We start from the raw sequence: 17,468 nt of genomic DNA, 5'->3' as shown, positions 1-17,468 counted from the left end.
ATCCAATTCTTCCGTATTAAGATTACAGATATTTTAATAGTAAACAATAAACATAAGTCGGTAACTAATCCCACCATAGACATTTTTTTCCCAAGCTTTATGATATTGTGATCATTTAGATTGCTGATGTGTTATTGTCTAAATCTATGCTTACTAGATCCAGCCATCTATAGACAATGCCAACAGGCTTGACACTTGGATGATATATCTTAGCCTAAAACTGGATAAACCTGGTGTTTGAGTGAAGCAGTAGGACAATAGTCACACTGGGACATTTTGATATTTACAAGACCCCAATCCCATAGAAAATTTCAGCGATTAATGAATTCTATCTAGATTTAGATATTTGGGAACAGCAGGTGAAAGCCAACAATATCCATTATATGTCTACCTGAACTGCACTCCCAGTCAGTGGACTTCTTTCTGGTGGTATTAAAGGCAATGGAAGGGGGTCACCAACTACTAGCAGAATCAAGCTTATGAAAACATATCTCTGTAGCTTATTTGATCTACATACATAGAAAAACCCTAAAAATATATTTTTAATTTGTTACATTCAGCCGATCTTGCTTCCTAGTGTACAGATTAGCCAACCCTGGTTATAGAATACTGTTGATATTGAACCTCTTACATCCAATTTCAGGTGTTTGCACAAAGGATGTTTGCGACATGAATGCAGATTGTTCGTATAAGGGTGCAGGGCAATTTCAGTGCACATGCAAAGCTGGCTTCGAGGGAGATGGCAAATTCTGCACCCCGAACAACTCTTGTTCTGTGAATAATGGAGGCTGTCCGATAGACTCTACTATTTGTGAAAACACAGGACCAGGCCAAGTGAGCAGTGGCTTTATATTCATATTTACATAAATATTCTTATTCCTGATTCCTTTATACACAATTTATGATATTATTTAGACCTTTGGTCATGGCCTGTTAGTTTTCTGATAAATATGTGTATGTCTGGCTTGTCAGTCAATATGTGTATGTAAGAGCGGGATGGAAGGAAAAGACCCTCGTTCTGGCTGTAAGCCGAAATCTGGCTATAAGGAGAACACATGCCACAGGACTGCACAAAGTGAAACTGGCCAGGATGGAACAGTCAGGTCAGCTGTAGTTCTTTACTCTCTCCAATTTAGTGGCATTTCCAATTTCTGCAAATCCCTAATATTGACGAAACTTGAGATTAGTACAAGGCAATTTATTGCTACAAAAGTAATTAGACTTTTGTAGGGTAACTGCAAATTCAATATTTTTCACAAATCAGTAAGAAAACAGATAAACAGATCTAGTATCTAGTAGTTTTTTGTGTCACCACTTTTTTTTTCAAAATGATTTTACTACATCATCTTGGGTTTGATAATAAGCTATGGCCCAAATTTACTAAGATTCCAAATAACAAGGTATAATTTGTGTGTTGTAGGAAAAAAATATTGATTTTCCTTTACATCATTCCATATTTTGTGGCTTTAGGAATGCAAAATGACCCAAAAACTAATACATTAACAGCCAAAAAAACTCATAGAAGAATGACAAAAAGGTTCAAATAAAAAAAATGACTTAAGTTACCTCTACTTTTACTCACTTATGATGTATGCGGCTGTAAATGCTTGCTTAGAATGAGAATTTGCATTCTAAAGTGACTTTTAGGCTTAAAAAAATAATTGTGGGTGTAAAATAAATTGATTTGCATTGACACCATTCTGTAATTTGCACTATTGGACCCAAATAGTATATTCAGAATGGATAGTGAAAAATGCCCTGTGTTGCAAAATGCTTGGTTAAGATTTCTCCATCGATGGACAGGGTAGAAGTGCATGAGACACACATAGGAAGTCAGAAATGGTTCATATATACTGGCGCTGTTACTTATTTATGTCCTTATCATTGAAGAAACTGGATTAACATTGAAAATCCTCAATGATTCAGAGACAAGTTCCTATGTAGTTGTAAAATTTTAAACCATTGTTGTGTTTTTAGATGTATTTGCAATCCTGGACAGATCGGTGATGGGTGGCGCTGTTATGGAGATATCATGGAGCGTGTTTTGGAACTGGATCGGGAAGGCAGCCAGGCAGGAAACCTCACCGGAAGCATTGCATTGTTTGGTATTTCTGCTGACGTTATGCACAGATTGTCTTTTCTCTATAGAACTTATTCACACTGCAGATATTTTTAATAATAGATAATGTACTGTAATTATCACAAATGTTTTGTTTTTATAGAGAGAGGATGTAATCTCATTCTGAGCAAACATGGGCCATTTACAGCTTTTATCCCAGTGGACACATCACAAGTGAGTAACATTAGTAGTAAATTTAGTTGCTTTTAATTTAATTATTAATTAAATTAAAAGCTAATAGTCATTTATATATAAAGGGCCTAATAGTCATTTATATATAAAGGGCCATGTAGGTTTGGATTTTATTTTCCCTTAATAATAAATACCTTCATTTAAAAATTGCATGTTGTGTTTACGTTTGTTAAATTTGATTAATATTTAAATTTGTTTGATGATCCAAAACATTAAAGTGTGAAAAACGTGCAAAAGAAAAAACTGTATATACATATTTCATGGTCACAGTATTTAGTTTAAGGCAGGTTTTATGAAATAGTGTAAATTAAGTATGCTTTCAAAAATATATATTTTAATTGTTTATTTTAACAATTTACAAAATGCAATATGAGCGAACAGAACAAAAATCTAAACCAATATTTGCCGTGACCACACTATGGCTTCAACCCAGCATCAGTTCTTACACTTGCACAACTCTGACATGGAAACAGGGTTAAGTGACTCAATGAGTCTGATGAGTCAAGACATATTTGGCTGTAGCAGGAGGCAGTTTTTGAGGTACAATGATGAGTTTCTTCAGGCAACATCTGATCAGCACCAAAATTATTCAGCAGAAGGACAACAACTCTAAACATACACCCAATGTCATTAAGAACTACCTTCAGTATAAAGAAGAACATTTAGTACTGGAAGTGATAGTTTGGTCCATAGAGTCCTGATTTAAGCATCATCTAGTCTGTCTAGGATTACATGAAATGACAGAAGGATTATAGGCAGCCTACATGCACAGAAGCTCTTGGTTAGTTCTCCAAATGTTTGGAACACATGCCGAGCTCCTTTAAAAACTGTGTGCAAGTGGACTGAAGAATTTATTTGAATTGTTTTGCTAGCAAAGGGCGGTCACACTAAATTGATTTGAATTGGATATCTTTTCTGTTTATTTACTTTCCATTTTTTAATTGACTGTGTTTGTGTGTGTTTTGGTTGTTTATAGATATCTATTGGCAAACTTAATCAGCCAAGAAAAGCAGAAGCCATCTGCAAACACCACCTCATTCTTGGCCAACGTCTTTACAAAGATTTGGAAGGTCAAGATTTATGGACATATGGAGGGGAACTTATGAGATTTAAACCAAACAAGGTGAATTACCATTATAAAATTATTTTTTTTTCTTCTACATATAATTGTCTGTGTCTATTCACAGCATTTTTATTTGTTCTTTGCAGAAGTTTATTTCCAAAAATGATCCAGATACACTGTTCACCATAATCAAAAGTGACATACCTGCATCCAATGGAATTATCCATATAGTGGACAAAGTGTTTACTTTTGCTACTGTTGACACCTCAGACAGCGTTGAGGTAAAACAATGAGTTTCAAATATTATGTTTTTAAAGAACACACATGGCTCCTTTTACTCCAAATGTATTTGATCAGCCGGGAATTTTTTGGTTCCTGACATTAGCATTTTTAGTCAGTTTGCAAATAGTAGGCTAACAAGCAAGCTAACAAATAAGAGCTAGCAGTTAGCATTGTGCAAAGTAAACCATCATGCACTTGTAATCTGTGCTGGATTCTTGAAAAACGAAATAATAAAGGACGATAGGGTGCAGTGATAAAGGAAAACTGTCATCAACCGTGTGATATGATCACCATGATATTTATGTCTCTTACACCACTAGAATTGAAAAGTTAACAACGATTATTTATTAAAGAACGACATAATGTTTTTATGCTTTTAAAGTTATGCATAATGTACAAAAAGTGTTTTATAAACAGTTGTACTCTCAACAGCTTCTGTATTATGTCTATCTTGAGGATTCATTTCGATTTTATTTTATTTGGATAGCATGTTAAACAAAGGACATTGTCTTGAATTACTTGAAAATGACAAAGTTAAAAATTAAATTCATATCTATTCATAATAAACAAGCTTGTGGCAAGAAAAATCCTCCCTGAGATGATATGTAGACAAAATTCTGAGAGGTACCAGACTCAAAAGGGAACCCATCATCATCTGGGTGACACCAGATAGTGTGATTATAAATCAGCCAAGTGGAGTTGTGTAACCTGGAGCTTTGGAGCAACATACAAATCAGTGTCATTTCTGAGTTCTTTATGAATTTAATACTAATTTAATACTAATTCCTTCCTGCTGAAACCATCAAATGTTCTAGATAATCAGACAAAAATTGAAGCTTGTCATGTTACCAAAAAAATGTCAGAAAACTGACAGCTACAATAATTACAGCTGTCCCTCTGAGTGCTGCTATTGCTGACACTGGAGAAAAAAGTGCTGTTTTCACATAAAAAGATGCCATGGAGTATTTTTAAAATCTGTTTTATCTGAAGTGCCTACCATAGAAGTTTCTGTAAAGGTGCTACTATAGAAACGATAACGCATTTGAACAATTGCATTAATATAATATTGTGCTTTGCCTTGTGTCAGCCAAGCTGTTATAGCAAAAATCTGTTTTCAGGGAATCTAATAAATGGACAAAAAGTCACAGAAAAAATCTGAGTCAGGCTCAAATAGAAAGTTCAACCCAAAATAATAGATGAAAACTTTATCTTGGCTGACCAACTATATTTGCGTTACAATGTGCATTGTATCATTCCTTTCATTAATCATTAAGTGGCTTATATTGTTTTCTAACTCGTACTGTTATGCAACTACAGTTTTCTTCAAAAACCATCGGCGACATTCTTGCAGAAGATGCCAGATTCAATAGATTTGTATCTCTGATAGATGTGAGTGTTCTCTTCATTTTTTTCGGAACCTTTGAATGATCAGGATATTTATCGTCTTCATATACAATAAGATGCGTGCTCTTCAGGCTTTTCCTAAGTCATTTGAAGCTTCCAACTGATTTGATTTTGTGTTATAGAACTGTGGAGCTCAAATGCCACTCCAAGGTCCAGGGCCACTCACTCTGTTTGTCCCAACCAATAAAGCTGTGGACAGATCTAGGGATGGTAGTATAATATACATGCTAAAGGATGTAAGTATTGGATGTGAATATCTAATCATTTTTGTTTTAGTTCAAGTCAGTATTCAAATAATTTTATTGTTCCACATATATGCATTTCTTCCAAAGGCCAAGCACAAACTTCAGGAGCTTCTGAGGCACCATATGTTCTCTCAGGCAGCAGTAAGGCTCTGTTTGCATTTTAGCTATTGATATTGTAGGTTAATTTTTTTTAATTGACCCTAAATGTATTCTATATGAAATTAGTCTAGTTTAGTTCTGCCCTAAAGCTTTGAATTGAATGTAGTAAACAAGCCATTTGGACAGATTAACAGCTTAATAGATTTGAATTCCCAAATGTTAATATTCATGTTTCAAATGACTCCTTTGTAAAACCCCACACATGACCAGTGTGTAGTCTGTAAAAAATTATTATAATCAACATAACTTCAGCCTTTCTGACAGAATTCTCCCATTAATTATCAGATCTAGTGAGTGGAATAATAATGAATTGAAGTAACCTGTGGTTGTCCATGAATTTACAGTGTTCAGCTACACAGTGAAATTTGATTTATGTTGTGTGACATTTTTGAAGAACTTGAAGAGATATACTAAATGTATACGAATGTAAGCAACTTTAGTTGAAATAGACCTCTATTACTTGTTAGTCACTTTAGCTTCAAATCTACAATGCAAAACTAACAAATGTAAGACACCAAAGTAAAGGGAGATTTGTGTTAAATTTGTTTTATTTGCATGAAAAAATGTTGTAGGGTTAGCGTCTTATGTACATATGCTGCACATGTACATTTTTGTAGGTAACTGTGGACCAGCTGGCAAGCATGACAGAGATCCAAACCATGGCTAATCAAGTCATACTAATCAACGTCACTGGTGATGTAAGTCACTGCATTTGTTTAAGGTTTTTCTGGAACTACACGTGTGCTGTTTCATTATGAAATCATGATAACTGCTAAACATCTTAGCACTATATAAAAAAAAGAACATATATGTTACAGTTAATGCTAGTAATTGTAATCACATAAAAAACAAATAATAAAAGCGCATGCCCTACAAGTTAAAAACTGCTCACACAACGCAAGTCAAGTCAATCATTTGGAAAGATTTTCATTAGACTGTCAAATTAAATAAAAATCTGTAACACTTCACAACAATACTATAGTAGCACATTAAAAAGCAAATAAAACCTTCCAGATACTACAGACATTATCTTAAGAATGCTGCCCAAAATAAAATGCTGAGTCCTGTAAATGGGGTAGTTACATTTTTTATATATCTATAATATAGTCAAGAAGCTTTTATTTTTATTTCAACCATGTGTAGCTGATGCAGTACATAACGAAATGAAAGAACAATTCTCAAGGACCAAGGTGCTACATAAAACCATAGAGGGCTACATAAGACAACACAGAGCTCCATAAAACAAATCACAACACATCTAAGGACTAAAAAGTAAAGTACATATTATGCAACCTAGTGCAAACAGTGCAAGACAGACAGACAGGACAGATACATATAATATAGCGCTGACCGGAGTACAATATTGGCAGTGCGCAAATAGAGATTAGTAAGAGGGTTTAAACATATGTTCACTTCCAATAGCATCATGACTTAACATGACTTACAGTATGTAATATAAAAATGCCTTGCTGCATTATTGAATGTAATGAACCTAAGAAATGTGAGGCATTCTCACACCTCTAGGGTTGGAGGTTCAATTCTCACCTCCGCTCGGTGTTTTTACAGTATGTTCTCCACATGCCTCTGGGTTTTCCTCCTGATACTCCAGCCTCCTCCATAGTCCAAAGACATGTGCTGTAGAGATCGGCAACTCTAAATTGTCTGTAGTGTGTGAATGGGTGTTTGAGTGTGTGGGTGATTATTGTTCCATGTGTAGCAGTACGGAAAGTGGATGTATTCCAGCATCAAGTTTTGTCTTCCTTTTCACCTCAGGGAAGAGTTTTGCTCACTGAAAAAGGAATTCACCTTAATGTGAAAGATATTGTTGCATCCAACGGAATTATTCACATGATTGATGGACTTCTTGTGCCGCCGTCCATCGTTCCGATCATGCCTCATCGGTGTGATGTTAATGAGACCACCATCATTACGGTATGTACTGTAGGTGAATTTGGGATAAAGTGATATACACTGATAAAACCTTTATTCTCTTGTTGTAGTTGTTATCACTTGTTATAATAATATATATTATATACTATATTATACACTCATCTAAATAAAAATATACCTTTTTCAAATACCATTTTAAAGGTGTGTATATTCATTTTTCAAGAGCAAGATGTATAAAAAAGGTACAAAAATAGACTATTTTTAATAGTACTACCTGAGCTGCAAGGAAAAATAAATTTTGGTAACTTTATTTCTGAGATTGTATTGAATAAAAACATCAGTAAAGCAATGATAAGAGAAACCATATGGACTAATCACTGAACCCAGATATTTATTACTGTATATAAGCTGAAATACTTTGGACCAGGTATTGAGCCCTGAGGTACTCCTGAAGTTAGGCTGTGAGGCGATAATTCTAAACCTCTTCAGGATCGTAATGATTAATATTGTTTTCTTGAAGTATTAAAACTGTGATGTATTAAAATCAATGGCATTGGTATTGATTTTATTGGTATTTTTCCACCTTTATTATTAGAGCTGATATTAAAAAAATGTTCATATGTTGCTTTTAAACCTGTTTACCTTATTTGCAGAGTCCATGTGTAATGTGCAAATTCGTTGCTGAGTCACATTGTCCACCCGGAAGTGAAGAACAGGTATATTTTACATGCTATAGAAGAGATATAATGCCTCTGTAATGAATCTACTGTATTACATAGTGGTACAACAGAAGCTTTTTAATATCTCACTGAAAGTCTTATACCACTTATTCAATTGTATCATTGTGGTTGGGAATAGAATTCATTATTGATTAATTAAACTGCTGGCATATGGTCCATACATGCTGACTTGCACTTTTCTGTTCTATTAGACTGCCCATTTTTATAATTGTGATCCTCTTCCTGATCCACGATGGAGTGAATTTACCAGCGTACGAGGCTGTGCGAAATACTGCAAAGCAAAACGAACGGTACGAGAGCAAAAAGTGTTGCATAAATGATAGATTTTTATCTCAATTGTCTCATTGCTTAGAGTAAATAAAGATTTGGGAATAACACATGAGAACAATGATTTCTTTAAAAAAATTCTGGTAGATGAAATATATATCATAAAAAATGTTAGCATTAGCAAACAAACGAAATTCAAATAAAAGAAAACAAAAAGAAAAGGTTTAGAAAAAGAAAAAGAAAAGCTGAACAGTAACCTTGTCACAAAAGTCTGTACACTGTAGAGAGAAATATAGTTAAAATTAAAATGAATCAAGAAAACAACTGCTAAAATATTTTTAAGCAATTACCAGTTCAATAATGAGCAAAATATCTCATCAGGTTGTGGCATGTATTATTGTTGTTAAATTTTTTAATAGAAATGTTAATTGCTACTTGCATTGTATTTAGCAAGATATATTATATATATTTACTAATATATATATATATATATATATATATATATATATATATATATATATATATATATATATATATATATATATATATAAAAACATTGTGTGTTTTAGAGGGCTGAATGCTGCAAAGGCTTTTTTGGACCTGACTGTAAACCCTGTATTGGAGGATTCCAAAACCCATGTTATAACAAAGGCACTGTAAGTACAATGCCTGTTTTTCTTTTACAAATCTGTGTTGTTGTCCCACAACTCATCAATGAGCTTCAACTTAACATGCTGTATAAACTTCTTCTTCTTCTTCTTCTTCTTCTTCTTCTTCTTCTTCTTCTTCTTCTTCTTCTTCTTCTTCTTCTTCTTCTTCTGCTTCTACTTGCTGTCTCTGACTGCACATCCAGAATATTTATTGGGTTTCTAAATGAATTTCTGGTTTAATATTTTATATACTTTCATGCTTTACACGGTTTCAATCATTTGCCATTGCTCTGCAAACACAAACATGATTTATAGTAACACAAATTCCACCCACAACCTTCCCCCACATCGTTGCCAGTTAACTGCAAATTATTGATGGAGATGATAAACAGTTTCCTCAAGCTTATCTAATTAGCCAAAGAACCAATCTCAACAAAACATATCCTTTACACTGATAAAGCAGCTATTTCTCCCAGTGCCTCTGTTGATGATCTCTGATTCTGGAGCCCACTTACTCCTTTGATTCTCACATTCACTTCAAATTTCTTGCTCCTTGAATGTTTTTATTTTACTTTTTTATTCGGTTAAATATTTAAATCATTAATGATTTGCTTACTCAGTGGATAAAGGTACTTTCAAAAACAAAACTGTCTCATTATTATTATTATTATTATTATTATTATTATTATTATTATTATTATTATTATTATTATTATTATTAACAGTGCTCTGATGGCATTTATGGAGATGGCTCATGTAAATGTAGGCCAGGCTTTATGGGCATCGGGTGCCACATCTGCTCTAACCCAAAGAAACACGGAGAAAGCTGTGATGAAGGTAATAACAACTGATTCTTAATCTGTGTCCTTATAACTTTGACTGCAACATAATGGCTAAAATATTTATTTGAATTGCATTGAGCAGATGCAATTACCTCATCTGCTCAATCTGCCTCATATGCCATGTAGTAGCAGTGCAGTGTATAAGATCATATAGATCCAGGCAGCAGCTTCAGGTTATGTTCACATCAGAATGTAAACACTAGTTTGTCTGTGTCATGAATGTTAGTGCTAGATGGGCTGGTTTGAGTATTTCTATAACTGCAGATATCTGAAAAGGATATATATCCAGTGAGCTGCATTTCTTTGGATTTAATTGCGTTGTTTAAGAGTTAGGTCAACAGATTGACTCCCATTCTGTAATATGTAATTGTGCTGAGCAGAAAAGTATCTCAGCATTTACACATCCAATCTTGACACGAGTTACACTTTTGTCAGCCAAGAACAGAAATCTGAGGCTGTAGTGGCGACACGCTCACAGTAACTAAGCAGTTGAAGATGTAATCATAGAAAAACAGTCTTGTGTAATGAATCTTGATTTCTTTTGAATCTTGATTTCTTTTGGTCAGAATTTGGTGTCACCAACATGAATCCATGAACTGAAACTGTCTTGCACTAACAGTCTAGGGTGGTGGAGGTGGTAACAGTGTGGGGAATACGTTTTCCTGGCACACTTTGGGCTGTTAATACCAATCCATCACAGCGTAAATGCCACAGCCTATTTGAGTATTGATGCTGAGCATGTACATGCCTTCATGCACACAATTTATCATCTACTGGCTACTTTCAACAAAGAAATGCATCATTTCACAAAGCAAAAGTCACCTCAGATTGGTTGCTTGAACAGAACAATGAGTTCAGTGTTGTTCAGTAATCTTCCCAGTCACCTATGAAATGTTGTAGAACGTTTCCAACCTCTTGTAATTGGAATCCATGCCATGAAGAATTGATTCTGTTTTGAGAGAAGGGACACCCTACATACCATTAGTATAGCGTTCCTCTATTGTAGTGTATAATAAGGGCTGCAACAATGGCTAAAATAATAATCAGTAATTAAATGCTTAAAATCTTTTGAACAGATAATTCTACACAAATCAATAATAATAAAGAATTAGTATTACTACGTGATTGTCTGCGTGATTTTATTGCATTTCTCTGTGTGTGTTTTCACAGATTGCCGTTGTGTTCATGGCGTGTGTGATAACAGGCCTGGCAGTCAGGGTGTGTGTCGTAGGAACTCCTGTCAGTCTGGATACACTGGAGAGCTTTGTGATCTTACGGCCACGCCCTGTGATTCAGACGGTGCCTCTGAACACTGCCATATCCATGCTTACTGTACACGCATTGATGCCATAAACACGTCAGTTACACTGCTGTATTTACACTTTAAACTTGTTTCTTACTTTTAATTCAAACTTCTGAAGTAATATGGTCCATGTATTTTTTAAAGCATCTCAAATAATTTTGCAAATACTGAAATACAAAAGACATAAAGTTCACAAATTCGTTTTAAAATGAGAGGTTTCTATTAAAAAAAGATGCATCATTATAGATCACCATGACATGATCGATCATTGGTTTTGTTTTTACCTCACAAAGATCTACATTTATAAAGTAGGTGTGTAGACTTTTTATATCCACAAATAAATATATATGTATATCCACATATCTAATTTTTTTACACATATATTTATTCAGTACTTATTCACTGCTTATGCATGCTATGAAACTGCTAGCAAAAGAAATGGTTCCTGAATGTGCCATCATTGTGTCTTCTCTTTGAGTACTTCTTATAATTAACGCAGTAGAAGTGACCTTTAGTTTGTAGTTCGTAGTTCATTGTTGATGCCCTGTTCTAGGTGTGTATGTAAGCCGGGATATGATGGCGATGGATACTCCTGCACTGAAGACAACCTGTGCCTGAAAACCGACAGAGGAGGATGCCACATAAATGTGAGTCACAGCACTATCTTTAATTTTTCTACTCTTTTGAATAGTTTCTGAAGCTGTAATAGAAATATGAGCGTCTGAAGTACATAACCATGTGAATGAGTTGTTAGAACTCATTTGTAGAAAGCATAACATATTTAAACTATTGTAAGAGATATGCATTAAAGCTTACGAATGTCCTTTAACTAAATGTGAACAAGCCCAACATGAAGGCCTATAATGTAAACTTGATTATCACTGTAGATTACTGACATCCATTGGAGACTTTAAGACAAACACATGACATTTCTGGGCAGCTCAGCAGAAATATATTTTATGTGTTTATAGGCACAGTGTGTATATGCAGGCCCTGGAAATGTGTCATGCGTGTGTAATGAGGGATGGAGGGGTGATGGTGTTGTGTGTGTGGAGATCAACAACTGTTTAACGGAGAATCGTGGAGGGTGTCATGAACAGGCTGAATGCACCCACACCGGACCTGGCCAGGTAACTTATAAAACTTATACATATATAAACCTATATATATATTACACTAATTGAATAAATATAAACATACTTACATTGTATTAAATCATATCAGAATGGCTTATAAACAGTATTATCCTTTCTTCTTCCTTTTCTTCTGCTTTCGGCTTTTCCCGTTACGGGTCTCCACAGTGAATCATCTTTCCACCTAACTCTATCCATCAATTATCTTCATGTCCTCATTTTACACATCTATATATCTCTTCTTTGGCCTTCCTCTCCAACATCCTTCTACGAATATAACCATCTCTGTCCTCTGTACATGTCCAAACCATCTCAATCTATCCTCTCTGACCTTGTCCCCAAAACAGCCACCCTGAGCTGTCCCTCTGATGTGCTCGTTCCTAATCCTGTCCATCCTCGTCACTCCTAAAGAGAACCTCAACATCTCTGCTACCTCCATCTCTGTCTCATGTCTTTTCCTCACTGCTACAGTCTCTAAGACATACAGCACAGCTGCTCTCACTACCGTCTCCTATATTATATTAAAAGATTATATATATTTTTTAACATTATAATCTTATTAACTTTTTTAAAAGTCTGCATGAAATGCTTAATTAATTTGAATAGTCATTCTACAAAAAATATTAGATTCATATTGAATGTTTTTAGTATCTCTTTAAAACATTATTTCTTTAAATATATATAGCATATTTAATACCTCATACTTTTATAATATTAACAGTCTAAACTTAAATAATCATTCATATTATTTGTATGCAAAATATTCTTTGTATGTAATTTTTTTTGTATGTTTTTCCTTATTATTATTTTTATGGCCTTTTGTCTATCCTTCAAATATCCTTTATAGACTATTTGTATATGCACTTAATTAGCGTAGTTTGCTTGTTATTTCTTCAGAGTGAATGTGCCTGTAAGAAAGGATTCATGGGAAATGGCATCATGTGTCAGATCGTTAATCCCTGTCTGAAAGAAAATGGAGGCTGCGATGCCATGGTTTGTATTCAGTAATACACACATTTCCCCACTGAGACAGATACGATGTGTGTATCTATGTCAGAAACACCACTCTAATCTCTAATCTCTACAAAATAGGTATATCATGGGTATTTTGTATTTATCTGAGACTGCATGAATGGTTAGCAGGCTAGTGTGTAATTTGATGTAGAGAAAATATTCTACTAATACAGATAAACTAAAACGTACTGCTTAGTTAATAGCTTTTATGGAATGAATTCAAAATAGTAACTGAAAAGAATTCGTAACTAGCTTGCTGGTTAAGTATTCATGGTATCATGGGTATTTTGTATTCTTTTGAACCGATATAGCTGATTAATGAGCTTTACTAAATCATTTATCTTTAACAATATCTGAATATCTGACTCACATTACTATCCTCAATAAAATACATTTATATACAAAAAATATACTTTTTTCCCCCCAACAGGCAAAATGTTTGTTTAATAACAGCGGCATACACAAGTGTGTTTGTCCAGAAGATCACTTAGGAGATGGCTTAACATGCTATGGGAACATACTGATGGTAAGCAACTTTCTCAGAATAATGTATTATTTAATAAAAGTTAAATCCCTGACTTTGTTCTAGACTTCTGATAAGATTTAAGAAGGTTCTTTTAATCTAAAAAGTTATAAGATATAAATGTGCAGTCAGCAGTTTAAACTATTATCATATTTTTTAAAAACTTTTCTACAAACTAAATAATTGTTCAATAATTATAAGATAATTAATGTGTACTAAATAATAAAAGTCCTAATAAATATATTTTTATCTATCTATCTATCTATCTATCTATCTATCTATCTATCTATCTATCTATCTATCTATCTATCTATCTATCTATCTATCTATCTATCTATCTATATATTTACAATGAATTCAGTTAAAAGCCTATGTAACTGAATTCATGCTCTTCCTTAACCCATTAAATAATACACATAATTTATTAATTAATTCTGCAAATTGTCATTAACCTCAAGCAACCTATTCTAACACATGTTAAAAATGTAATTAAATAATATTGCTAATTCTTGTTTATTTCATGACTAAAAATAAGTCCACATCCATCATTAGTTAAATCATTGATGATTTAATAATTGACTAATGAAATAAAAATCAGAAACTAATCTACATTTAAATGTAGTGCATTAAAAATATATATATTTTAGCTAATTAATAAACATCTGATTAATTAATGTTTATTTCACCATACTATTTTCCCACTCTTTCCAGGAACTAGATGGAAACTCGGATTTCTACACTTTCAACCGCTATCTACAAGTTTGTAAAGTTTTATTATGTGTATAAACCAGTTACAAAATATCTACTGTTTTGCAAAGCAAGTAATATGTGTGTTTTGTCCTTCAACCTTTAGAGACACCCAGTGATCAGTGCTGAGAGCAATGTGACTGCTTTAGTTCCATCCAGGGATGCATTTAATAATCTGACTGTTGCAGAAGAGCTGTTTTGGACCGATATGTACCGCCTTCCTTACCTCCTGCAGTATGCTATGATTTTTCTTATACGTCCATGCTGAAGTGATTGTTTCTGTACCTATTCAACTACAAACACATTTCCCACAGTTAGAATTATTGCTGCTTGGTTAAGGGTTGGTAATGTGTTAAATGATTCTTTTGGAATGAATGGTAAGATATATTAGAGGCTATGAATTCATAGCTAGATAGCTTAAACGTATTGACTTATTGATATAGCTAGCTTTGGGAGGTAAAGACGCATGAATTGGTATCTAAGAAAAAAAGAGAGAAGAAAACTCAAGCTGTTTGAGATTTTTGAGTACATTAAAGGTCAAAAAGAAAAAGCAGGGAGTTAAACATATCTCTATTTATTAGTTTTATAATAGATTTAGTATCTAGTTTTAGTTGTTTTTCAGAAAATTACAAATCATCTGAAATAATACTCAGTAACAAATTTCAATTACCCAAAATTCTTTATCCATTTCCTATTCCTTAAAAGAATGAATGAATGTAAATGGATGTAAGTGCAAGATATTTTGTGCTTAAATCTTTGAATTTCCTTTTTTTCTCTGAAAAAATTGGTGTTTAATTAAGTATTCAGTAATCTTTAGACACTGAAGCACTGTTCACTTTTCCAACAGTCTTTTTATTTTAGTGTGTGTGCGTGTGTGTGTGTGCGTGTGTGTGTGTGTGCGTATGTGCGTGCGTATGTGTGTGTGTGTGTGTGTGTGTGTGTGTGTGTGTGTATTTTTCAGAGCCCACTTCTTGGATGGCATTTACACCTATGATGACTTGACGAAGCAGGTCAATAAAACAGTCCCAACTAAAACCAAGACAAAATGGGAGATCACAATTAATAATGGGGTAAGAACTGATACATCCTTCTGATATGTAGGTTTTTGTGTATTTACTTTCTTTTCTCATTGCAATGTGTGAAACTGTGTTTTTCTTCTTCAGGAGCTTATGATTGATAATGCTGCTATTCTTGTCCCTGATCTCCAAGCAACCAATGGCTTCATTCACATCATCAATACAGTAATTATACATTTTAATTTCCTGTAACAGTCCTTTTGGTTGAGTACACCAACCTAACACACCTTGATTTGGTATTTTTATTCCACTCATCCTTGCAAAAATGCTCCAGATCTATTAAATTGCTAGATCTTCATGTGCACACTGCTCTTCATGTCATATCACGTATCAGAGTTTTGATAGGATTTATATCTGGGCTGTGACTGGGCCGTTTGAAGACATTGATCTTTTTCTTCTGAAGCCATTCCCTTATTGACTTGGATTTGTGCTTTGGATACTTATATATTGTTATGCTGGAAGGCGAGCATGTTGTCAGGGATGGCAGGCAATTTCAAATTAAAAGTCTTTAATGTAAGCAGGCTTGAAACAGGAGGAACAGTTCAATAAAACAGACAGTCCAATAATCCTAGATCTGGGCAAACAGTGCAATGCACAGCAAGCAGCTAACAAAGACATAAACAGTACAGTAGTCAAAAATACAGGCAAACACAGCAATGTGGAGCAGGTAGAAAACGGGGTCATATCAGATCAATAATCCAAGCAACAGGATAAACAGGCAATGTAGAGCAGGCACAGAAAGCAGAGTCAAAAACTGTCAATAAATTTGATACACTAGCACATGGGGTAATGCAGGGCAGGCAGTAATCCAAGGGTGATGAGACAGGGTGATGCAGAGTAGGCAGAATCAGGATTCAGGAATAGGCAGGGTCAAACCAAGAGAGAAGAAACATGAGGCAAGGCAGACTGATGAGACCACCTGGTGAGGAACAATGTGTCAGCAGTGTGTTTACATAGTGCAGGGCTGCATAAAATGGCCGACGCCCCGGACGTGAAAATCCAAGATGGCTGCCGAACCAGAAGTGACGTCAATAAAATGTGGAAGTAAACTTGGCAGTGCACAGAAATTTGCTGACACATTTTCTTTATCTACAGTTGTCTATTTGAGTCCTGCAGGTTTTGTGGCAAAATGGTCTGGTCTTTAGAGCTATCCATGGTTCCCTCATTTCTGACTAGAGCTCCAGTCCTTGCTTCACCATTGGTATGGTGATCTTTGTTTGATAAGATACAGTAGCATGTTTTTGCACCAAATATAAATTTATTTTCTATCTTGACCTCATCAAACCATAACAGATTTTGCAACATGATTTGGAGTGATTGTGTGTTTTATCAAAACATACATACAATATGCAGGGCTTAAATCATTTTTTCATGGTACTCCATAGCCCATAATGCAAACAATACCAATACAAGAGATTGTTGTCACATGTAGGGAGTGACCAGTACTTACATATACAGATACAATACAGATATTCCTGTAGCTCCTATGTTGCCGTACACTTCTCGGCAGCTTTCTTTTTGTCCTTTTGACTATTTTGGTGTGACGTTCTCGTTCTAACATGTGTGATGCCCAATTTTCTTAACTTGTTCAAAGCCATCAATGTCTCCTAGTGTTTTGAAAACTCCTGATGAATACTTTCCAACACTGAGATCTTGTATTGAAACAACAGGATGCAAGGAAAATGAACACATACTTCACTGAAACTGGTGCACACTGCACGTGTGTGTGTGTGTGTGTGTGTGTGTGTGTGTGTGTGTGTGTGTGTGTGAGAGAGAGAGAGAGAGAGAGAGTGTGAGAGAGTGTGAGAGAGGGAGAGTG

At 34.5% G+C, this 17,468-nt stretch overlaps 1 protein-coding gene across 3 annotated transcripts in view; it reads left to right on the top strand.

Annotated features, from left to right (window-relative positions):
- Window positions 1–17,468, top strand: part of stab1 (stabilin 1) — a 67,309-nt gene that overhangs the window by 4,638 nt on the left and 45,203 nt on the right. For all 3 annotated transcript variants that reach the window (XM_047810444.1, XM_047810445.1, XM_047810446.1), the window contains exons 8-31: window positions 644–834; window positions 973–1,103; window positions 1,978–2,105; window positions 2,223–2,293; window positions 3,288–3,434; window positions 3,521–3,655; window positions 4,974–5,045; window positions 5,183–5,296; window positions 5,393–5,446; window positions 6,082–6,162; window positions 7,238–7,396; window positions 8,008–8,070; window positions 8,286–8,384; window positions 8,931–9,017; window positions 9,737–9,848; window positions 11,024–11,210; window positions 11,710–11,803; window positions 12,128–12,286; window positions 13,187–13,282; window positions 13,734–13,829; window positions 14,538–14,585; window positions 14,680–14,807; window positions 15,535–15,643; window positions 15,737–15,814. In XM_047810444.1, coding sequence (XP_047666400.1) covers window positions 644–834; window positions 973–1,103; window positions 1,978–2,105; window positions 2,223–2,293; window positions 3,288–3,434; window positions 3,521–3,655; window positions 4,974–5,045; window positions 5,183–5,296; window positions 5,393–5,446; window positions 6,082–6,162; window positions 7,238–7,396; window positions 8,008–8,070; window positions 8,286–8,384; window positions 8,931–9,017; window positions 9,737–9,848; window positions 11,024–11,210; window positions 11,710–11,803; window positions 12,128–12,286; window positions 13,187–13,282; window positions 13,734–13,829; window positions 14,538–14,585; window positions 14,680–14,807; window positions 15,535–15,643; window positions 15,737–15,814 — 2,639 coding nt within the window. The remainder of the gene's footprint in view (window positions 1–643; window positions 835–972; window positions 1,104–1,977; window positions 2,106–2,222; window positions 2,294–3,287; window positions 3,435–3,520; window positions 3,656–4,973; window positions 5,046–5,182; window positions 5,297–5,392; window positions 5,447–6,081; window positions 6,163–7,237; window positions 7,397–8,007; window positions 8,071–8,285; window positions 8,385–8,930; window positions 9,018–9,736; window positions 9,849–11,023; window positions 11,211–11,709; window positions 11,804–12,127; window positions 12,287–13,186; window positions 13,283–13,733; window positions 13,830–14,537; window positions 14,586–14,679; window positions 14,808–15,534; window positions 15,644–15,736; window positions 15,815–17,468) is intronic.

The sequence above is a fragment of the Tachysurus fulvidraco genome, chromosome 2, assembly GCF_022655615.1.
Source record: "Tachysurus fulvidraco isolate hzauxx_2018 chromosome 2, HZAU_PFXX_2.0, whole genome shotgun sequence".
NCBI lineage: Eukaryota > Metazoa > Chordata > Actinopteri > Siluriformes > Bagridae > Tachysurus > Tachysurus fulvidraco.
The sequence above is the reverse complement of the archived record's forward strand: the minus strand, read 5'-3'. Positions and strand labels throughout refer to the sequence as shown.